This window comes from Dryobates pubescens, chromosome 23, assembly GCF_014839835.1.
Source record: "Dryobates pubescens isolate bDryPub1 chromosome 23, bDryPub1.pri, whole genome shotgun sequence".
NCBI lineage: Eukaryota > Metazoa > Chordata > Aves > Piciformes > Picidae > Dryobates > Dryobates pubescens.
The window spans coordinates 11,698,286-11,720,921 of record NC_071634.1 but is presented as its reverse complement, the minus strand read 5'-3'; the positions used below and the strand labels follow the sequence as shown (position 1 = coordinate 11,720,921).

The window sequence follows — 22,636 nt, the reverse complement described above, 5'->3', positions numbered from 1 at the left end:
AACCCACACTAAACAAACAAACAAAACCCCCAAAACGAACAAACCAAAAGAAACCCCATAGCACAAATAAGTACTTTATTTAACATTCCTGTTAGAAAAGTTGATGGCTACTAGGCATCAGGCAAAACTGATGTATAAATGTGATGCCAACTGATGTGGAAATACCAAAAGACTGTGAAATACTTTCTAAGGAGTTGTTAACATGTGCCTGAGGCTATACTGCTGAGTTGCAAATTTAAGGGGCGTGTTTTCATCGGTATTCAAGTGAAATGTGTTAGTGAGCAAAGGAGAACTATAAATAAAGATAAAAACACGTAAAAAGTTGCTATGAATTTCAGAAATTCCTCCTGCTAAGAAACGCCAACAGCATAATCTTTGATTTTTCGTTACTTAGGTAGTGGTCTGAAATCCACCCTTAAGTTCACACACCCTCCTCACACAATGTTGTCATTTATGTGTAAGACCTTATTGCTGTCTACAACTACCTGAAGGGAGGTTGTAGCCAGGTGGGGGTTGGTCTCTTCTCCTAGGCAACCAACATCAGAACAAGTGGACACAGTATCAAGCTGCACCAAGGGAGGTTTAGGCTGGATGTTAGGAAGTTCTTCATAGAAAGAGTGATTGGCCATTGGAATGTGCTGCCCAGGGAGGTGGTGTAGTCACCGTCACTGGAGGTGTTTAGGAAGAGACTGGATGAGGTGCTTGGTGCCATGGTTTAGTTGATTAGATAGTGTTGGGTGATAGGTTGGACTCAATGATCTCAAAAGTCTCTTCCAACCTGGTTAATTCTAGTCTAGTCTAGTCTAGTCTATGTTATCTTAATGCTTTCCCCAAGCTTTAAGCCTAACTTCACTATTCAGTTCTAAATATGTGAACAACACCTTTTATGTCACAGGCCTAATGGTAAATCTGCCACCAAATATGATTTGGCCATGATTCCCCAAGATGAGCACTTGTGACTTGAGGTGACCTGAAATCTCCATTCAACACAACCAAACCCAAGACTCTGCCAAATCACAAGGATGTTTGTGGACACATGAAAGAATTGCTAGGACGTGCTAACCAAGTTAAAAGTGAAGTCATTGCAGAAGGAAAAGTAACAATTAATTTATTCCATCCCTCACTAAGTGCTCAGAAATTAAAACTCGAGGAGGACTGTGCTGAGTCTTACCAGACTGCTTCAGATTCCCTTACTCACCCAGTTATCCCTTAACTGCATGAATTCATCCCTGGACTTGACACTGGTGAGGCCACATCTTGTAGTACTATGTTCAGTTCAGGACCCCTCGCTACAAGGACATTTGAGTTGCTGGAGCACATCCAGAGAAGCCAAACAAAGCTGGTGATGGCAAGTCCTGAGGAGCAGCTGAGGGAAGCAGGGTTGTTCAGCCTGGAGAAAAGGAAGCTGAGGGGTGACCTCATTGCTCTCTGCAACTATTTGCAAGGAGGTTGTAGTGACATGGGGGTCAGTCTCCTCTTTCAAGTAACTAGTGATATGACAAGAGGAAATGGCTTCAAGTTTTGCCAGTGGAGATTTAGATTGGGGCAATAGGCTGCCCAAGGAAGTGGTGGGCTTGTCGTCTCTGCAGGTTTTCAAAAGCTGTGCAGACACAGCACTTCAGGACATGGTTTGGTGGGCACGGTGGTACTGGTTTGACGGCTGCACTTGATCTTAGCGGTCTTTTCCAACCTTAATGACTCTACGATGAAAACACATGGCACCGCCAACCCGGCTCCCTGACGGCTTCACGGCAGCTTCCGCGCCTGCGCCACCCCCGCGCATGCCTCGCGGAGCCCCACACTGGGGATGGGACGGGCCCACGCATGCGCAGCCCGCCCGGCGGCGCCCACCCGGAGGCCGGGCAGAGCCGCCGTGTGGCGCCCGTCGTGGCTATTCCGCCCGCCAGCCGCGGCCTGCGCACAGCTGCCTGCTGGGGCGGGGCCGGCTCCTGTAGCCGCCCCAGTGCAGCCCCCGCCGGGCCCGTCCGAGCCGACGGCATTTCCGGGGGAGGGAGTGGGGCGCGGGCTGGCGGGGAGCGGCGCGGCGCTAGCCGAGTTGACTATATATGGTCAAAGGCAGGGGAGAGCGGCGGGCCGCGCGGCTGCTTCCTGGTTCGTGCCGCTGGGTGCCGCGGGGCTGAGGCGGCGGCGGCGGGAGAGCGAGAGGCCGGTCCGCCTGCGCTGCGCGGGGCTGCGCTCGCCGCCCTTCCCAGCCCTTCCTTCCCAGCGCCACCGCCCGCCGCAGTAACAAGTGGGCGAAGATGCCGTACGAGATCAGTAAGCTCCCGGCGAGGCGGAGCGGGAGGGGGCCGGAGCGGCATGGTGCCGGGCTAGGGAGGGAATCAGGGTGGCGGCGGCGGTGGGGAGCCCCGCCGGCGAGGGACCGCTGGCCCAGAGGTGGGCGCGGAGCCGGCGGATCCTCAGCCCGCTGACAGCAACAAGTGACCGCGCCTGCCGGCAGGGCGGTTGTCTACTCGGCTGTGCCCGGGAGCGGGCGGAAATTAACCGGGCTTTTGGTTTTTATTCCCCCTCCTTTCTGCTTTTCCCACAGAAAAAGTGTTTGCCAGCCTCCCGCAGGTTGAACGAGGCGTTTCCAAAATTATCGGAGGTGACCCTAAGGGCAACAATTTTCTTTATACCAATGGAAAATGTGTCGTCATCAGAAACATTGATGTAATGTATCCTAATTTATTATGTTTCACAGTATAGAGCTTTCGCTAAGTTTCGGGTTTTTTTCGCAGCCCCTCTTCTGCGAGAGCTTGGTTCACACTTAGTGATTTCCATTGAGGTCATAGATCTGTGATCAGCAGCAGGGGAATGAGCAGGATGCATGACTCAGGCATAAAACCATGGGCAGCGACTGTAAAAACCTGTAGGAAATCTCAGTAAAACGTGCGGCCCTCTCCCCGGCTTTGCAGCCGGTTTATAGACGAGAGACAGGTATATTCTGGTTGGCCCTGTTTGTCTTCTTAAGCTATTATGTAGTTGAGTACTTGCCTGATAAATGAACTCTCCCGTTTTCTGTATTTGGCCTTTAGCTGATAGGAGAAGTGTGGAAATACTTGTAAACCCTTATGTCTGTAGCTTTTTTCTCCCCACCGCACACTTCAGGAATCCAACCAGTTGCTAGTTGCTTGACTCTGTAGCAAGCTGTCTGCAGGTTGAATTCTAAGTCCTGGCCACAGGGACCTTTTCTCACCAATTAAATATTAGAATGCCCCAGTTAATGTTTTCAGTGATGTGGAGGTGTGGGATTTTTCTTCTCTGGTGGTAACAACAGAAAAGTGAGTTACTTAAATAATTTCTTATCAAAGATGGCATCCCTTGGATGAAGTATGGAGGAAGCATTACATGTCAAGGCTGGATTAGAAAAAAATACCTCCTTTCAAAGTAACTGCTTGGTTTTTGGGAAGTCATTTCATAAATTCACTTTCCTCTTGCTGCAGATTTGGCATGCAGTGGGGAGAGCTGCAGGGAAGGCAGGTCATACCCCTCTGGAATTTTTAGGTCTCCACAACAATGGATTTGTTTATGACTGCTTCTGTAAATCACCTTTGTAAGCTGAACTTCTATGAGCTGTTTTCCTGATTTATCTTATGCCCCCTCCTATAGTCAGACATTTCTTCATTGTCATGCTTTAGTACAGAAATGCCACTAATAACTTAATTCTTTGCAAATTTCTTGCTTGGTATCAGTTTAAATTCATCCACTGAAAGCCAAAATGAGCTTGCACTCTGGTTTCAGTGTCTCAGTATAATGTTGTTATACTAGTGTTTCATTCTTGGTGTCAAGAAAAGTTCAGTTTTCTGAAACCAGAAGCTCCAATTAACCACTGTAGTGGCACACAGTGTGATGAGAGAAGAGAGAAAAGCCACTCTGCTTAAGTTACAGTTTTTGCTCAAGCTATGGCTTGTAATCTCCTCCTCCCTTGCAATGTCATTAGTGCTCCTCTGGCCCTATTTTGGGGGTCAAATTGAAAGAAAACAACTTGCTTTTATCTTCCTGAATTAGCTTGCTGAAGATTTGCCCAGTGCAAGCATTAGTCCCAGCGTGAGCCAGAACATAAAGTGCATGGCATGATCTGGGTACAGGCAAGGTGGGATTGTGGGAGTTCAAATTTAGACTGCTTAAATGCTCAAAGGACGTTGAGAATAGAAGTCATAAACCCTGCAGGTTTATGGTGTAATTGATGTCAGTACACAAACTTACCTTAGAGTCTGCTGCTGTTAATAATTGACAGGTGATGCTCTGCAGACAGCTACAGAATGTATTGTAGCACTGACATGGACTCACCAGAGCTTGTGCTATGGTTTACGTGTTGGAGAACATTGCAGATTGTTCATAACCCATCATGGAGATGTCTGCTCCTAGTTGAGAGCTCTGCCTTCTTTGAATAGTCTAGAAGCCTGTATAGTAGTTTGCAGCAAGCCAGTGGAATACTGGGAGGCTGGTGGGTAATCCCTCTGTGAACAGCCCTCCAATGGGGTGCTTGTGCTCTAATTAAAAAAACAGGTCATCAAAATGCAATTGCCTGTCTCAAGTCAGAAGTTATCTACTATACCTAGTCAGTAGTGATGAATATAGAGTTCAAGGATTAATGCTCAGTCGCTAGCATGAGCTAGAGGCTTCCTTTAACAAGAAAAAGTCCTGGAACAGTTCTGGGAAAGCCAAAAGGATTGGTGATGTTTGTAAGGTTTCATACATCATTAATATTGTATTGTTTTCTTGGGTTTAAACCTACTTTGAAGCTTGGAGCTTCAACTGCTCACTTTCATATGTGTCTCTGGTTTCAGTGTTTGAAATAAGCCACATAAGCTCACTCTTGTTGAATCTAGCATTAGGTACTGCATTTATCCTAGCAAGCCACATAATCTTACCCTAAAATCTCTTTAGAAGTGCAGTATTTTGGGCCTTGATAAGAAAGGCATACAAGTTAAACTAACCTTGTAAGCAGAAATAATATTATCAAATAAACAGCATTTAAATTGGCAGCTCTAAATTATCACCTGCTTTCCTGAATTTATTTACTCTGTCTTAAATTTAGGACTCTTACTTAACCTTTTAAGTCAGTGTGTTGAATCCAGCCTCTCATCTTAGCTTCCTGGACTCTTGGAAATTCTTACTTTAAAATAGCAGCTTCCAGTGTATGCCACTACTAATGAAACCTGGAGGTGTTTGAGCTCCCTGAACTTTCAGGTCATGCAGCTGTAGCATGGGGAAAACATGATCTTGCTGAGATAAAATCCAGTTGCACACAAAATAGAGAGTGACATGTATGCTGTAAATGTAGATGATTGTGACTTAAGTAGAGCTGTAATGCACTCAAGCAGTGCACGGAAGCAGTGAAAAAGAGCTGCTTCTTGTGTGAGTAAGCTGTGTCTCCTGAGAGGGAACAGCCAGAACTGCTCCTGAAAGCAGGAGTCTGTCTGCTTTCTAACACAGAGCGGGTGTTTTAGTTTTTCCTGATTGGATGGCTGAGTCATACCATAACATCAGGTGTTCTTTCTGGTTTGGTTGAATAAATCTGTATTAATTCTAGCAGTTAAAATGAACCATGTGAGTCAAGTTTCTGGAGCAGGAGGATAACTGACAGGAAAAAAAAAAAAACATTCTAAAGAGCAAAGTATTACAGTAGCAACATATATGCACTCTATTTGGAAAGGGTTCAGAATGCCTTTTTTTTATATACAATTAATATTGAGAGAAGATTTTGCCTTGGTGTCATCCTTTTTTAAATTTGTATGGCACCTCTGTAGTGTAGCACTGCTGATATGCTAAGCCACTGAGTCATTTCTATTGTCCTGCCTTAAGCATCTGAAAAAATGTTGAAGGCTGAAGAGAGAAAATTGTGATGGAGTGGCAGTGGGTTTCTTTCAGAATCCCACTACAACTGTTGATTCTAGGGAAAACATCTTTTCCTGTGCTAGTCTATTAACTTTTTAACTGGATTGCAACTGGCAACAAAGAGCAAGCCTTGCACCCCTCATTGGTTACTGAATAATCTTGAGTACATGGTGGTGATTAACAGCCATGCAATCTGGTTAACTGCATGCTTAATTCTTGCACTCAGCTATAGTGGAACTTCTGGATCTGTTTTGCAAAGCACAGCTTATGTTCAGTATTCTGCTTGGGGAAGTGCCTTACCTGGGCCTCCCCCATAAAAAAGGAAGCCCAGTCCTTGGCCTGTTATTTTGGAGAGTGGTTTTCTGCCTTTCATGTGGCATTGGAGAGGAAAGGGTCACAGCTGTTAAAGGAAATACTTTCTCAGTTGCTAGAAATCAGCCTGGTGTTTTTCTAATACTGGTCAGCAGTGTTGTGCAATCTACACTGTGCTTCTCAGTTTTAGATGAACTTAAGCCAGAAGGGAAGGACAGAGGGAAGGAGCATGAGGACAAGTTCTGAATATTATCTTGGAATGTCTGATTTTTTTTTTCCTTAGAAAACGAAAAAATACAGCTTAGTAACTCTTTTTTTTAACCTTTTAAACTAGAATCCTGCAATTGCTGACATCTACACTGAGCATGCCCATCAGGTTGTAGTTGCCAAGTATGCTCCCAGTGGATTCTACATAGCATCTGGAGGTAAAGTATCTCTGTGTGCTGCATGAGATCTGTGGACAGAGCTGTTGAAGTGCTCAGTGCAAAACTTACTGGCAAAACTACTAATGCTTCACATTTATCTGCAGAACATACACAGTGTGATGTGCTTCAGTGAAATTACATGTAGATGCCTGAGGGAGGAATCTTTTCTGTGGTTGTTTCTCTGCCCTCTTTCTAAAGCAGTGAGTTTAGTGACATTCTTGGTATTTAAAAAAATTATTTAAAACAAACAAAAAAACTTCTGAAAATGAACTTCAATACTTTGTCTGAAGCTAAGAATTTAATATTCATTAAATTAAGAGAACAAATATTAGTGTAACGAATTGCTGGTGTACATGCAGCAGAATGAAAAGTTACTGCTGAAACAGAGGACTGTTGTTTCTGTTTATTAACAAACTGTGATACTCTGGGAGCAGGAGAGGGGATTCTAGAAGAGGGTATACTTACTCTTTTGTTGGTATTGGTTGGGTTTTCCCCCCTCCTCCTTTCTTCCTGACTGAACTTGGCAAGGCTTACCATGATTTTCTTACACTTGTAAACTGAAGTAAAACAGCTTTCTTTGGTAAGTTAGCAGGGAATGAGGCTGATTCTTAGTTTTCATGTAACGCACATGAATTAATAGTCTGAGAATGGGTGATGTGAATTTCTACAGCTTGATCTTGATTTTCATGGATTATTGGGAGAAATGGTTTCAGTTTCTGACTCAAAGAACTAACCAAACCCTTTTTAACAGAAGCTTGCTTCAAACAATTGATCTGTTCTTCAGGAGTACTAGTATACAGTTGATTAATACCATACTAAAGTTTCATTTTAAAAAAGTAATTGCAGTTAATCTATGGATTTTATATCAGCTTCCCATTGTCAGTTAGAAATGCTTCAAAAGAAAGTAATATGTCTAAATATTAGAAATAATTTGTAAGTAATATACCTGAAAATAAAGCATTCTGAATATGTCCCCCTTAGAAGCTGAGTCCAGGCTTGGGTACAGCTCTTGGCAGAATGGGAATTTTTCTCTTGGCAATTTAAAGGGAACAATGCTTTTAAAAATGCTCTATCCTTTTTGGCTTGCTGAGTCTCAGAAAGCAATATTAGACTATGTGTCCTCTGAGTAATGAGGAACCTTTAAGAGCAGTGATAGCATAGCATTTTTTGTAAATGTTTTTTTCTCCCTGTCTGAAAGGAACCAACCAGAGCCAGGATTTTCTTGGCTCAGTTTTGTGTGTGAACCATATGTCAAATTGAATACCTTCTTCAGATCCAGTTTGTAGTCTTTATTCTACAGACTTGATGTTCTTGGTTTGTGCTGTACTTAACCCTCAGAATAACCATCTCCTTTGTCCTTGCAGCTTTGTATAATAATATAAACACAACCTGATCTGTGAAGGTGTTCATTAATGGTCATCTTAAGGAAGCTCCTTATTCCTGGCAGAGTGTTTAGCTGGCTTATTTCAGAAGTTGTCTTGTCATACCCAAGTCAATGAGTCTAGGCTGCAATATTTCCCTTAAAAAGTGTCTTCTGCATGTCATTTATAAATAGTTTTATGATACTGCTGAGCATGGGGTCTGAAGATAGCACCAGGCTGTTTAAGCTGTTTCTAAGTATAACATATAAGATTCATTTCTCTGTCTATAAATCTGCATTAGCTGTGCAACCTGCATTAATATTTCATGTGCTTGGTGAGACAGACCCTTGGCAATAAGCTTTGTGGCTTTTATGGTGGTTTCTTGCAGCCATAGCAGATGTAGTAATGGGAGATACCACAAAGTTAAACCTGTATGTAGCCTATCTATTAATAGATGGAGCAAACAATTAGGTTTTGAAGTCCACATTAAAATTCTGGTTCAATAGTAAATTCTCTAAGTAAAATGAAGGATTCTGCATCTGTCCTCTTAGCAGTAGAGAGGAGTCCATGAGGTCCCAAAGATACAGGGTTGCTATATGTTTAAATTGAACTGCAAAGATGCACCAGTAAACAGGGAACATAACTCAAATGTTCTGCAGAGGTGAGAGGTTTATATTTTAGCACAGGGACTTCTCTGAGGGTCCAATACACACAGAATTTGCATGAGTTTCATTAGAGATTTGCAAGTCTGTCTTTGTATGGAACAATTCCTCTGGTTAAAATACTGCCCCACAGTAATTGCTCTAAATACAAGCAAGCTTTAAGGCTGCTGAGAGAAAAGAGTGAGCAAGGAGAATGTCATTGTATTAAGTCTTAAATTGCTATGACCTGTGCTGTGCTTGCTGCTAGTGACATTACCAATTTTTAATAGTCTGTTAGATTCCTTTATGATAATCCAGATAATGTTGCATGTGGATACTTGGACTAAGTGCATACATGCTTCTGTATAGAAAAAGTATGCCAGTGAGTGTGCATGAATCAAGTGCTATGAGAAGTCTATGTCTGCATACACCTGGTATTTGTATGCAAAACAGGTTTGCTTTGCAGGTACAGAAAAGCTGAGATACAAATTTTAGTGTCAGCCACTGTCCACCAGATTGCTCTCTCTGTAGATGTAGAGTAGCTTGCTTCCCAGTGCAGGTGGGTAAGCTGTCTTGTAGCTTCTGGGGAGGGGACACTGGTTTGAGTTGGCTGGGCCTTTTGGTGTGACAGATTCTTGCCACATACCAGCTGATAGCAGTAGAGTTCTTACTCTCTTGCTGTGCAGTTTCTTCACGTATCTGTAAAAGTTTTCTCTGTCACATTTATTGCTGCATGTCTGGCTAAAAGCATAATTCAGTGAAACAGGTGTAGTCTTCATTATTCCTAAATGAGGTGATTTGTAGGGTTTATAATAGGGTAAGCTAATAGGTCTCTAATGCAAGTGTTCAGTGTAGCTGAAAGTCTGTATCCTAGCAGATTACTGAGACGTGACCAACTTGTGCTGAAACAACAGTAATTCTGTTTTGTTATGGCAGATGTCTCTGGAAAGCTGAGAATCTGGGATACAACACAGAAGGAGCATCTACTGAAGTATGAATATCAGCCATTTGCAGGAAAAATAAAGGACCTTGCCTGGACTGAAGACAGCAAGAGAATTGCTGTGGTTGGAGAAGGAAGGGAAAAGTGAGTAATTCTTACGTGTTTCTGTGTGTGTGTATTTACATACACATGCATACAACACACATACTGTAAACCTCTGTATTTTCACAAGGCTGGCTCTTTAGAAAATCATGGCTTGTTGCCTGTTTAGGCTTCAGGTTGTGCTGTTCTGCAGCATAATTCTTTATGCAATATATGACAGCTGTGAAACTACTTGGAAAATACAGAGCTGTTAGAGTTGCTCAGTTTAAAAATGGTGTGGGACTTGTTTGGTTTTAAGAGGCAGGTATTATGTTCAATGATAGCTGTTTAGTATGCCTTTTAGTGGAATTTTTTTTTGTCTAATTCTGATAGAGTAGGAAGAGAGAATCACAAGACAATTCTCCCTCTTCTTTCACTCCTCTCAAATTGAGAGGACTTGATTGAGTAAGTAAAAAAAAATAGTGTCAGAATTTTGTCTCAGCAGCATGCCATATTCTTAGACCTTATGGTAATGAAAATCACAGCCAGTTGTCCTTATCTGACTAAACAAGGTGCCCATTACAGTCAGGTTTGTGTCCTTTAATGTTTAAAGACTGACAAGTCTTTAAGGTGGAGTCTAGACCAGGCAGTCTTATGTCTGAAAACCATGGTGTGGTCCTGTTGTTTGACTCCCTGCACCAGACTGGAGGGAAAATCTTATGGGGAGAGTCTGGGAGAGCTGGGGCTGTTTAGCCTGGAGGAGACTGAGAGGGGACCGCATCATACTCTGCAACTACCTGAAGGGAAGTTGGGGTCAAGCTCTTTTCCTAGGCAACTTGTGACAAAATGAGAGGGCATGGCCTGAAGCTGTGCCAGAGGAGGTTTAGGTTGGATGTTAGGAAGCAATTCCTCACAAAAAGGGTCATCAGACACTGGAATGGACTGCCCATGGAAGTGTTGGAGTTGCCATCCCTGGAGGTGCTTAAGGAAAGACTAGATGTGGCACTTAGTGACATGGTCCAGTCGATGTGGTGTTAGGTCATAGGCTGGACTTGATGATCTCAGAGATCTATTCCAGCCTCAATAATTCTGTGAATTTTTTTTTCCTTCCATCACCATCATGTACTGGTATTTGAGAGAGACTTTCGTCCTCTATCCCTCCTTCAACCCTCACCAGTCCCTGGGTAGATACTATGTATATTTGCTGTCCTACTTCAAACGCTGCCAGTTTCCTCTTAGGTGGAGGCACTTTTAGTCTAGAATTTTGCTGAAGTGATTCTCTAGAAGCCTTTTTGGTAGCAGTGCTCTCAGAGGCTAATGCCACTGTATTGATTACACCTTTAAAAATTCTTTTTTAAAGGCAATTTGATGTAAGAACTGACAAAAATGCTGTTAGAAATCTTGTTCCTTAAACCTTGAAGTAATAATAGCTGTAGAAGTGATGGTACCCAGTCTAGGCTAAATAATCAGATCAGTGATTTGATGTCATTGTTATCCTGGCTTTCGGCATTCTGTGCAGTGACTGGGGAGATGGAATAACTTAACTGCTTTCTTTTATAAAGCAACAGACTTAATGAAGAATATCCTCATTTCTGAATTTTAAAACCTTTACACATGAAATGTGTTTGTCTGTTCTCTTCAGCAAATGTCTCCTATTGAAGAACAGGATCTCAAATAGCCTTGAGGGAACTATGATGGCGCTTGCATGAGATTAACGAGATGACCTAATTTCTTTTGAGTGCAGTCAAATCTGCCGTTTGCAGATGCTGAAGGAGTTAATCTACATGTAACTTCTATGAACTGTAGTTATTGTGTGCTTTCCTAACTAGATTTGGAGCAGTGTTCCTGTGGGATAGTGGTTCTTCTGTTGGCGAGATTACTGGGCACAACAAAGTGATCAATAGCGTGGACATCAAACAAACGAGACCATATCGTCTGGCAACTGGCAGTGATGACAACTGTGCTGCTTTCTTTGAGGGACCGCCATTCAAGTTCAAGTTTACATTAAGTGTGAGTTTAAGTTCAGATGCAGCTCTGTTTAAACTGTGCAGCAAGTTGACTGAAAGCTTCTCAAGGAGCCTGCGGCTCATGTCACAAATAGGCGTTATAAGAAAAGCTCTTAGCTCCCCCTTTTGAGGCAAAGTTGGTTATTGAATGGCTTTCTCAAACCTGAGTATAGCTGAAGGCCTGTCTCAGGACAAGGAAACATAATTAAGAACAAAACCTGAAGCATGTTTTTAAAAAAAATAAATGTTTGTTTGGCTCTTAATCCTCTTCTGTAACTTAAAAAGCAGAATATTTCCTTGGCCCTACTGGTGTTTTCTGAGCTCTGCTTCCCAGTGCAGAATTTCTTAATACTCTCCAAGGTGCCTGAGTCAAGAAATGTGGTGGTGTGAACAGAATTTTCCAATCTGCTTACTAGTGCTCAAATCTGAAATCCCAGGGCAGTTCAGAAAGGGTGAGTGCAGATACTTGAAAGCATAAATGATTTCTACAGCAAGGCGTGGGTATGTAACTTCTGTTTCCACATTCCATTTAACATTGTTTCTTACTACACTAGTTAAAATCTCTTATGTAAATTAAACAAGGCCCTTCTAATCTAAGCCATTCTCTGATTTAAGACATTCATTGTTACTTGAAGGCAAAGAAAACAAAACGCCTAAAGCTTCTGCAGCTGTTTCTGATGGTGGAAGATGTGTCTCTTGCCTCAAAAATACTACGGCAGAGATGCTCAATGTTGTTGCAATAGAGCACTGAAAATGCTGAGTTCTTATTTTTAAGAACACAGTAGTAGGCTTTTCATTTTCACAATTATGTGCCTTGAGTAGTCTTCATACACTCACGTTAGTAAGGATTTCATTCCAGTTCTAGAAAAGGAATTGTTTTGAGCTCTGCAATCCAATGAAATGATGTAGTTGCTTAATATATTTCTGAACTTAAGTTGATACTTGCATTTTGCTAAGCTGGTTCTTTCAGAACTGAATTGCTTACAACTGCTGTTTAGACCAGTATGTGATGCAGTCTTTCTTTTTAAAGTAATATTTGAGTTGATACATACAGTTCTGTTGCAGGCTATTACATGGTTTAGTTTAGAGGTTGAGGTATCATCAGGAAAAAATAAATGTATCTGTAGTTAAGGAAAGTAGGTTAGAACCTGCCTTTCATAATACTAAAAATAGTCTTCCAAATCTCTTTGCATGGGAGCCTTGGCCTCATTGTGGTGCTTCCCTATTTAACACGTGTCTTCTAGTTAGCATGGTTTGAATATTCTCCTACTGGTAAGTAGTCTATTTGGGGAGCATACATCAGTCTTGCCTGGTTACTTCACAAAGCTACCACTAAAGCAGGCACCCAGAAATGGAATTCCAGCCTGTGTCTTTTACAGTAAGAATGGTGAGGTACTCTTCTGTGTATAAAATGTAGTTGTATAGGGAAGCAAGAGTCAAAATCTCAAAAACATTGCAGAGGAATTCAGTGACCAGATGGGAAGAAATCCATGTTTGCATCTAGGCTGCAGCTGAGGGTTTTTTCCTACTTGTCCCTGAAACTCTATACTCTTCCAGTTTCTGTGCTAATTAGTTTGAACTACAGCAGTACTGTTGACAGATTTTTCCCTGGACTGGCCTTGATCCCCAGGATCCTCTTCCTATAGAGCCTAGACTTGCTGCATAGCAATTCTCTACAGGAGGCGTTTCCTACACGGTTAATTTATGACTAATTTATGACTGATGAGTCCTTCTTTTGTTACTGGATTATCTTCTATGTAAAAAGATCTGTTCTGAATTTGGTGTGCTGATACTTATGTTTTTTCCTACAGGACCATACACGGTTTGTGAACTGTGTGAGGTTTTCTCCTGATGGGAACAGATTTGCTACAGCCAGTGCAGATGGCCAGGTAAAAAAAACATAAAATTTAAAAAAGGACACTCTCTTGGTAGTGATTTTAGCATAAGATTTTCTTATCCATTTTGAAAATGATTGTAAAATCTGCGGTGCTGCTTCTTTTTTGTGCTAAGAAATTACTATCTTACATTTTGAAGTATCCTATGAAGCTGTAACAACTCACCAACCGCACTATTCCCACTCAGCCTTTTTTCCCCGTCCCATCACCCTGGCATATTGCTGCTCTTCCAGATTGTTTTGGCAGGATTGAGTAGAATTTTTTTGTTTCTATATATATCCTTGTTAGGATTCTGAGAAGTCTGGCTGAAATTCTGAACTCATAGGTAGGAGCTGGCTGGCTCCATGTGTACTCCCTACTGATAAGGGCAGGTTTGACAGTGACACCATAGGTAGCTCCTCCTCCTTAAAAGGCAGATTCCCATGGCTGCAGTGCTGAGCAACTGCTGTCACAGCAAGAGTCAAAAATACAACATCTTCCAGAATTTCTCATGTCAGCATCTAATGTGCAGAGTGGTTTACTGTGTTTGATAAACCTGCAAGCATGCCATAGAATTCAAGAATGATCTGAGCAGTGGAAGTAAGTGTTGCAGTTCTTGGCTGTTTTTTCTGTTCCTGCTTTTCCCTTTAAGTCATGTCTATGTGTTCTCTTAAGATTTTTGTCTATGATGGGAAGACTGGAGAGAAAGTGTGTGCTCTTGGTGGAGGCAAAGCTCATGATGGAGGTATTTATGCTGTGAGTATCCCTTCATTTGTGCAAATGGTCTGTGGTATTTCATTACCAAGTTAATGGGCTGGGAAACCTTGCAGTAATAAATGCATTTACTATCTTGTGCTGACATTTGTTTTCACAGATTAGTTGGAGCCCTGACAGCAGTCAGTTGCTTTCTGCTTCTGGAGATAAAACTGCTAAAATCTGGGATGTTGGTGCTAATTCTGTTGTCAGTACTTTTAACATGGGATCAAATGTGCTGGATCAGCAGCTGGGTTGCTTGTGGCAGAAAGACCATTTACTGTCTATCTCCCTCTCTGGCTATATCAATTATTTGGACAAGAACAATCCAAACAAGCCTTTACGTGTCATAAAGGTAGGTTAAACTTCAGTTGTTGCACCAGTTGCTGCAATAAATGACTCTGTGGTTGAAGTTTTCTCAATGAGATTGTAACTCTTGGAAAATGGCTTTGTTAAATTATCATTGCCAGATAAGGTGTGTGTGCCAGACCCTTCCAAGTCACATGAGTCAAGGAATTAAAATGTCACCTGCATGGTACTGTGCTTTGTGCAAATGCACAGACTGATTTTGGTTTCAGTTAAGATTATCAGCTTAGCTTTCACAGCTTTTAAGCTTTCTTGAGATGAGAAAAGAAATGAAACATAGAAAATTACCAGTAATGCCTCCTTCTACTGGAGATACTGTATTATGGACAAGGTGACCAGGGTTACTGTGCAACTGAGCTTTATTTTAGGCTTTAAGGAGTTCACTGTCGGAGCACTCTCACGGGAACTTACATTTTTACATGAACTAGAAACAGACGTCCCAGATTCCTACTATTGCTGCTATAATCACAGCACTTATGTGGGTACATGACCATATTTAGTCCTTTTCCTTGAATCAAAGTGCCTGAAAAGCAGACTTTGTCCATGAAAAGGCCCCAAAGGTATTCTGGCCCAGTAGGCTAATGAGGATATTCACTGTGCTTATTGCTTCTTTTCAAGGAGCAGTACCTGGAAATAGCTACACTGCAACAGCTAAATATCTGTGGTGCTAATTAGTGATTTTTATGCTCAGTGATTGTTTTTGTGTGTTTTGGATGTGTTGTTTTTTTAATAAATTGTGAATAAAATGCTGTTTTCTGAATAGCCTGTAACCCTTCTAAAATAGGTTTGATTTATGTATATGTGAAGATGAAAAGTTGCCTGTCAATAATGATTATTTGCCTCCTATTCACAGGGTCATAGTAAATCAATTCAGTGTCTTACAGTGCATAAAAATGGTGGCAAGTCCTACATTTACTCTGGAAGTAACGACGGTCATATTAATATCCTTTGAATGATGGTGAGATTTGTTGTAGGGAGAGAACTGTCTGAGAGAACTCATTAGGAGAAGGAAAAGAAAAAAGCTTTGCCAAAAACAAAACCTTATGTTTATTGGACACAAGTGAATTACATCTTAAGTTTATTTCTCTTTCCCCTGATTTTCCTATTTTACTGGTTGCATTTAAACTTGGCTGATAAATACAAGCCAGGTCTTAACTTCCAGTTTCACTGTGGTAGGTAGTATGGAAGGGCAAGTGAATTAGCAACTTGTAACTTGCTGCAAATTGTGCTTTACCTGTAGAGAAAGAATAATGTCTCTTGCTGTTCTATACAATAGGCAGACTGTATTCTGTGCTAAAAGTTAGGTGTCTTGTTTTCTAGATGTTCAGAACAAGAAAGAAAAGCTCTTGTTGATCTGTCTCTCACCCATTAACATGCATTTCTCTTTGCTGTTGAGTTTTTCCCTCAGTTGCATTAAGGTGTGGGCTTTGTATTTCTGTGGATCTTTGATTGTGTCCTTTATTTTGCATCCCAATTGTCATTAGACTTTCTCACCACTGAAAAGAACTTGTTTTTCTTTTGAGACTATTTCAACCCTGTTGGTTTCTGGAGGAAAACACTGGGAATGCAGCCTGGTTCCGAAAGGGCATGTTGAAGGGTGAGGCTGGGATGTGTTCAGCTAGAAGGCTTCTGGCTTTTTTTTTCTGTAGTCTTCTGAAGCTTATAAATAATTGCAATCCTGCATCCTGCTTGCTGTGATGCTCTAAAATGGTGTCCCAGTGGCATAAACCATTAAATAGAAGTCTTCTTTCCTTGCAAAGCTGTAGCACCATGTGAATAATTTAAACTGATGGTAATATTAGGGAAAGCCATAGCTCATAGCTGTAATTCATTAAAAAGTATTTCCTGTTTTCACACATAATGCTAATAGTCTCTGCTACTATTTGTAGTAGGCTATTTAGCTCATTATAGAACATCAGAGCTTCGTGAATATTTTGAAGGTGTGACATTGGTTGAGCCATAGTATAGGTTGCCCAGGGAGCTCATACCATCTCTGGAGATACTCAAAACAACAGAAGGATAGAATGTTTTGGGTTGGAAGGGACCTTAAAGGTCATGTAGTCCAGCCCCACCCTGCAGTGAGCCTGGACATCTTTAACTAGATCAGGGTGATCAGAGGCCCATCCAACTTCACCTTGAATGTTTATGTCAATAGGCCATCTACCACCTCTCCGGGCAACTTGTTCCAGCATTTTATCACCCTCACTGTAAAAAATATTCTTTCTTCTATCTAGTTGAAACCTCCCCTCTTTTAGTTTAAAACCATCACCCCTTGTCCTATTGCAATAGGCTCTGCAAAAAAAAGTCTGAGCCATCTTTCTTACAGGCCTTTAAGTATTGAAAGGCTGCAATAAGGTATCTCCAGAGCCTTCTCTTCTTCAGGCTGAACAATCCCAGCTCTTAGCCTTTTTTCTCCTCAGAGGAGGAGGTATTCCAGTCCTCTGATCATTTTTGTGGTCCTAGAATGGGCAGCGTGCTGTAGCTGACACTGGTTTTGAGCTGTGAGTTAAACTAAAGAATCTCAACAGTATCTTCAAATGTTCCTTAATTCTATGATGCACATTATTGGGATTCTGAAACTGGAGAGAATGATGGCTTTTCTGGGAAAGGCCATACAAACCAGGTTTCTAGAATGGCAGTGGATGAAATGGATCAGCTAGTCACCTGCAGTATGGATGACACTGTGCGCTACACCAGCCTTAGCAAGAGGGACTACAGGTTGGTGAAAATCTTGCCTTTTATTCTAGTAGTGCTGCTCTGATTATTTTACAGCAAGAGTTTTGTTGACTTATATGATATGGAATTTTGTGCTACAATTTACTGGGGTTTTAAGTTACCATGGAAACTGTAGTAATGATTGCTGTACCAGCCTTGCAAGAAACGCGTTGCAGACTTTTCAGTTTGTCTCGTCCCTTCCACACGTTAGATAGAGATCTGCCTTGTATCAGATGGCTTGCTTAAGGGAAGGGTTCATGTGGGATAGTTAATAAATACCCATGAATATTGGTAATAAATGTGGTTGGAAGGGGTGGGACACAGCTGTTTCTTCATGAAAACCACAACTGAAGTAAAAAGGAATCCTATTAAGGTCACCTCGTTAGAAAAGTTAGACTCTAATATAGTCATACTGACTTTTGCTTTGAAGGTGTACTACCTGATCAAGATGCTAATGCTTTAAACACTAAACAGAAGGAAACTTTGCAGGTTATTACAGATATAAAACAAAAAGTTAAATTTTGCATGTCCTTGGTCATTAGTGGATGACGACTTGAATAGGCACTTGTAAATAATGGTAGGCATGGGATAATTTTCTTCTTTGTTCTTCCTGCTCCTCCACCTTGGTATACCTTCTTCAGTAGCCAGGATGCTGTGAAAATGGATGTTCAACCAAAATGTTTAGCTGTGGGTCCTGGTGGCTATACTGTAGTCCTGTGCATTGGACAGGTAAGTATTAACTTGTGGATTATCAACACAGCTGCTTTGGTAATAATGATGTGCACGGTAATGTGATGGTTTCTGACAAACCTATTAGTGTGGGATCCACTTGCACACTGCAGAATTTCCTAATAAGAGCTATGGGGAGTATAAATCAGCAGGATACTTAAGACTTGCCTTTTTGCATCCTGTTTTATGTATAGATCTATAGATGGTCCCTACTGCAGATGCATCTGGGTTTTCATCAGTTCAGCTTTGTGCCAGAAGGCTACAGCCTGTGTGTTGGTTTTTGTTTGTTTTTTTTTTTACTTCTAATCCAACTAACCAATTAACTAATGCTGTTGTACAACATAGGTAGCTCTAATTTCTTGTCAGTAGTACTGAGATCATGCAAAGCCAGAAACTGCACCAAGACTAGCTTGGATCAAAGCATATTTCTAAAGATTTATGACTTCTTTATGAATGCTGTTTTGTTGAGAGTTTTGGTAGTGTTGTCCATGTGAGTTGTTATTTCAGTTTTCCAGAGTACAGAACTGTATAGGAAGTAGCCCTTAAAATTTAACACTGGAGTATTAACTTGTTACTAATTTGGCTCAGCCTGCCTTCCTTCAACAGTGAAGCAGGAAGGGAATAGGCATTGCTAAAAATACTGTTTGATCCACGTTTCTTTCATGTTCAGACCAAATGAGGCGAAGCTGAAGGCAGTAGGGCATGCCCTGCACTGCCTAATTTAGAACACACAAGTACTCCAGTACAGCAGATTCGTTACTCACCAAATCTAGGAATTCCTTTCATTTTTATTGTTTTTTTGGGTGTTTTTTTTTTCCTAAACAAGAATTAACCTTAAGATCAGAAAACTGTAAAATTCTCAGCAGTCAGAGTGGATTTCTACTTGTGACTAAGCAGTGTGGCCTGGTCATGAGTATGTGTAAGGCACTTTGTCTTAGTTTCTGGTTTTCATTTACAGATTGTCTTGATGAAGGATAAGAAAAAATGTTTTGCAATTGATGACCTTGGCTATGAGCCAGAAGCTGTAGCCATTCACCCTGGAGGGGGTACAGCAGCAGTGGGAGGAGCGGTAAGGTTACCCTTCCTAAAAGTATACTACTTTTAACACTGGAACTGGTAAAAGAAGTATTTGACAGTAGGAGGTGTGTAGTCTTGAAGTAGTAGGTGGCAAGAACTGCTGTAGCAAGTAAGCTCTGTAGTTGGCATTCCTGAGCTTTCATACCCCAAGTTCTCCCACCAGTGTGACCTAATATTGATTTAAATTTTTTAAGTTGTCAAATTATTTTTACCCAAGTCAGGTTCTTTAACTATTTTTTTGAGATCAGCACTACCAGGTAGAATTGATGCAAAAAAAATTCCAGGAACTCAGTAAACCTTCCTCTTTGTATTATTTATTTGCAGGATGGCAATGTCCGTTTGTATTCAATCCAAGGAACCACTTTGAAAAATGATGAGAAGACTTTGGAAGCTAAAGGTCCTGTCACTGACCTGGCATATTCTCACGATGGTGCCTTTCTTGCAGTCTGTGATGCAAACAAAGTTGTCACCGTCTTCAGTGTCGCTGATGGCTATGCGGTAAGAATTGTTGTACTGGGACTTTTGTTTGTTCAGAAACCGACTGACCGGTATCTCGCCTCCAAATCTGTTGAGGTGAAATGTAGTGTAGCTAGTGAGACCTAATTGTTGATGTATATTTGGTGTTTCTGTGACTGTTGACCTGCTATTTTCATTTGGTGTTGCTTTCCACAGCAGCCTGTGTGAAGCCTCCAGATGATAGGAATAGGTGAGGAAATAAATGTACACTGTAGGCTGGATACTGGGAAAACACTCAAACCCATCTAATAAACACATTGGAGCAGGGTTTGCATTTCCACAGGCTAGCAGTAGTTAAATAGAAAAGATTGTGAAGTATGCAGGTTCCTTATTTGGGTCAGCTGAATCCCCAGTGTGTTGGAAAAAAACAACAACATCCATGCATGCCTGCTGGAGAATTTGTCTCTGTAAAATGGATAGGAGTGCAGGCACAGTTTGAGAACAGTACAGTGCAATAACATTTAATGAAGTAAATAAAACAGACTGGGCAATAAAATTGTCCTGGCTGTGGCACACAGCTCAATGGTAAAATCTAAGCAATGAAAGGGATACATTCTATGATCAGGGCAGGGAATTTAGCTTCGCCTTTCAATCCGGTGTGTCTCAACCAAGAACCAAACACTGGGCAATTTCCACTGTTCAGCTGAGCAGTCAATAATGTGTATCAGCCTGTAAAGTCATTAAGCTTTGGCTGGAACCACACTAAAATAAATGCAGGATGGAATTCAACAAAAGCATTTAATTTTCTAGATAAAACTGAAAGAATTTTGCTTTTTGAAATCTGTGGAGTTATTCTTAAAGCCTCCAAGCAAGAAGTGATTTGTTGCACATGCAGTTTACAGATCCAGCTTTCATAGAAAAGTCTTGGTAGTTTTTACAAAAGCTTTGGGTTTTATTGGCCTGGTGGGTGCTTAAACCAAGTGGCAGCACCATTTTCTGCCTTCTATTTATAACATCCATCTCTACTTGGGATGTACATTGTCTGGAGTCTTGCAGTAGCTTATTGTGATGCTATATGCTAACAGGGATTTCCTGAAGTAGCTTAAACTCATGAAATAACACTGTATGTCTACCTTTCAAATAGGAACATAATGTCTTTTATGGACATCATGCAAAAGTTGTTTGCATTGCCTGGTCACCAGACAATGAACACTTTGCTTCTGGGGGCATGGACATGATGGTGTATGTTTGGACTGTAAGTGATCCAGAGACCAGAGTCAAGATACCAGGTATGTTTTCCTCCAAATCTTACTTTTGAAAGTTGCTGGTAGTTCTTGAAATCCAGCACAGTAACTCTTCCTGAACTAATAGTGAGGGGCTTTAAATGTCCCCAAACTAACTTAGCCTTTATGTTAATTACTTCCTAGCTACAACAGCCAGAACTTAGTTGTAGTCACTTTTAAAATACACCACTAGTATTTAATGCTGAAAATCACATTTGGAGTAAGTGCTGAAGTCAGCCTGGCTTTCCTAACTCTGTTGTTTTGTGCTGCCATACAGATGCTCACAGACTACATCATGTAAGCGGCTTGGCGTGGTTGGATGAACATACTCTGGTAACAACATCCCATGATGCTTCTGTCAAAGAGTGGTCTATCTCCTACAATTGAAATAAGCCCTCTCTTTGGAAGGACCTAATCAGGGACTAGAACTACTGCAGTGGAACATAGCATTTCTCTTAAAAAAAAAATCTGTATTGGCCTCTGGGTCTGCTATCATATCCTCATATCTTTACAGGGTGTTCATATCTGTAATTAAATGTACTTTGAAAGCTTTAGCCAGTAACAGTTTGCACATGAAAAGCACTTAAATTATGTCTGGAGCTTAACCTTTGTGCTGAACATTCCAGAGGCAACAGCCGAGCAAGTTGGTGTGAAAGATTTGGGCGTGAAAGATTCAAACTCAATCAGTTGCTCTTTTCTAACCAAGAGACATAAGACTGTACAGCATGAGAGTAATACTTCTCATTTTTCTAATTACAGAACATTTCTGTACTAACGGTCATAGTAAGAGTATTTAGTTGTGATCTGAAACCAATCAAGCTGTGTGCAGCTACTGTATATTGCTTTGCTTCTCTGTACTGCACCAAACTGTTGCCTCAGATATTTTTTTTTTTCCCCCTCTCCTCCAGATAACAAAATGGGGTACCTACATAATAAACTTTTTATGTATTTCATGTCAAAGTTTTGTGGTTTATTTTGAGGTGGAAAGTGTGGGATTTTGATGTACTTACTGTTGTGGGTATAATGTTTACAAATAATTGTTGTGGCAACTTCTTGCTTCAGAAACACGTTTGTTGCTGTCACGAGTCACCGATGTCTGGTCATTGCAATGTCGCAGAAAAGTCATTCTGTTTCAAAGATTAAAGATATTTTCTGTTGGAAGGGGGAGGAAGAGGAGGAGGATCATGTTGTTGTTTAAAAAAATAATTATGCAGTACCACCTTTTGAAAACACAGGAATTAAACCAAGTGAAGCATTGTTATGACTTGAAGTGATTTTTGAGATGATAAGTGTTTGCTGAGTAAGTTTTATGCCTTTGCATGTGCAGAACAGTTGCATGGAAGCCGTTAACTAATGCAAACAGATCTTGTGTTTAGTTCCCTTCTCACACTCTACAGCACACTGAAGTCACTTGGAGCTAGCAGGCCGGCAAGGGTGGCGGAGGATACTGATGCAAAGTAGTAGGAAGACTTGTTTTACCATCTCAGTGGCCAAAAAAGTTGTTACTGTCCAGAACTTTTGGAATACTTTAAAAAAAAAACCCAACCTTTTCTTTAAGTCTTCACCACTGTGATCACTTCAGCGCTCTTTGGTTTTTATGAAGCGTTCCTTTCTGTGTGGACTTGTATGTTGGTTTGTTTTTTTTTACCAATCATATTTCTAATGACACTAATTATACAGCAAATAAAAGGCTCTTGCTGCTTCTCATACTGTGGACCATTGCTCAATTGCTGAAAAACGCTGCCTGTCAAAAATGACTTGTTTAATGACATC

At 41.1% G+C, this 22,636-nt stretch overlaps 1 protein-coding gene across 2 annotated transcripts; it reads left to right on the top strand.

Moving 5' to 3' along the window:
* Positions 1-2,147: 2,147 nt before the first annotated feature.
* On the top strand, positions 2,148-22,040 carry WDR1 (WD repeat domain 1). 2 transcript variants are annotated; one of them, XM_054172224.1, is made up of 15 exons: positions 2,148-2,277; positions 2,552-2,673; positions 6,491-6,581; positions 9,520-9,667; positions 11,434-11,614; positions 13,422-13,499; positions 14,160-14,240; positions 14,359-14,592; positions 15,457-15,546; positions 17,167-17,321; positions 17,963-18,047; positions 19,006-19,116; positions 19,449-19,622; positions 20,725-20,869; positions 21,141-22,040. In XM_054172224.1, the coding sequence occupies exons 1-15, from the start codon at positions 2,262-2,264 to the stop codon at positions 21,248-21,250; spliced, it is 1,821 nt and encodes a 606-aa protein (XP_054028199.1). In that variant the 5' UTR covers positions 2,148-2,261; the 3' UTR covers positions 21,251-22,040. The 2 variants fall into 2 exon arrangements, with proteins under 2 accessions (XP_054028199.1, XP_054028198.1); XM_054172223.1 differs by having other exon boundaries at positions 17,960-18,047.
* Positions 22,041-22,636: the final 596 nt, after the last annotated feature.

Coding starts and splice junctions, on each gene's coding strand:
- WDR1 (XM_054172223.1), top strand. Junction 6,582..9,519: donor ATTCTACATAGCATCTGGAG/GTAAAGTATCTC, acceptor TTGTTATGGCAG/ATGTCTCTGGAAAGCTGAGA. Junction 9,668..11,433: donor GTTGGAGAAGGAAGGGAAAA/GTGAGTAATTCT, acceptor TTTCCTAACTAG/ATTTGGAGCAGTGTTCCTGT.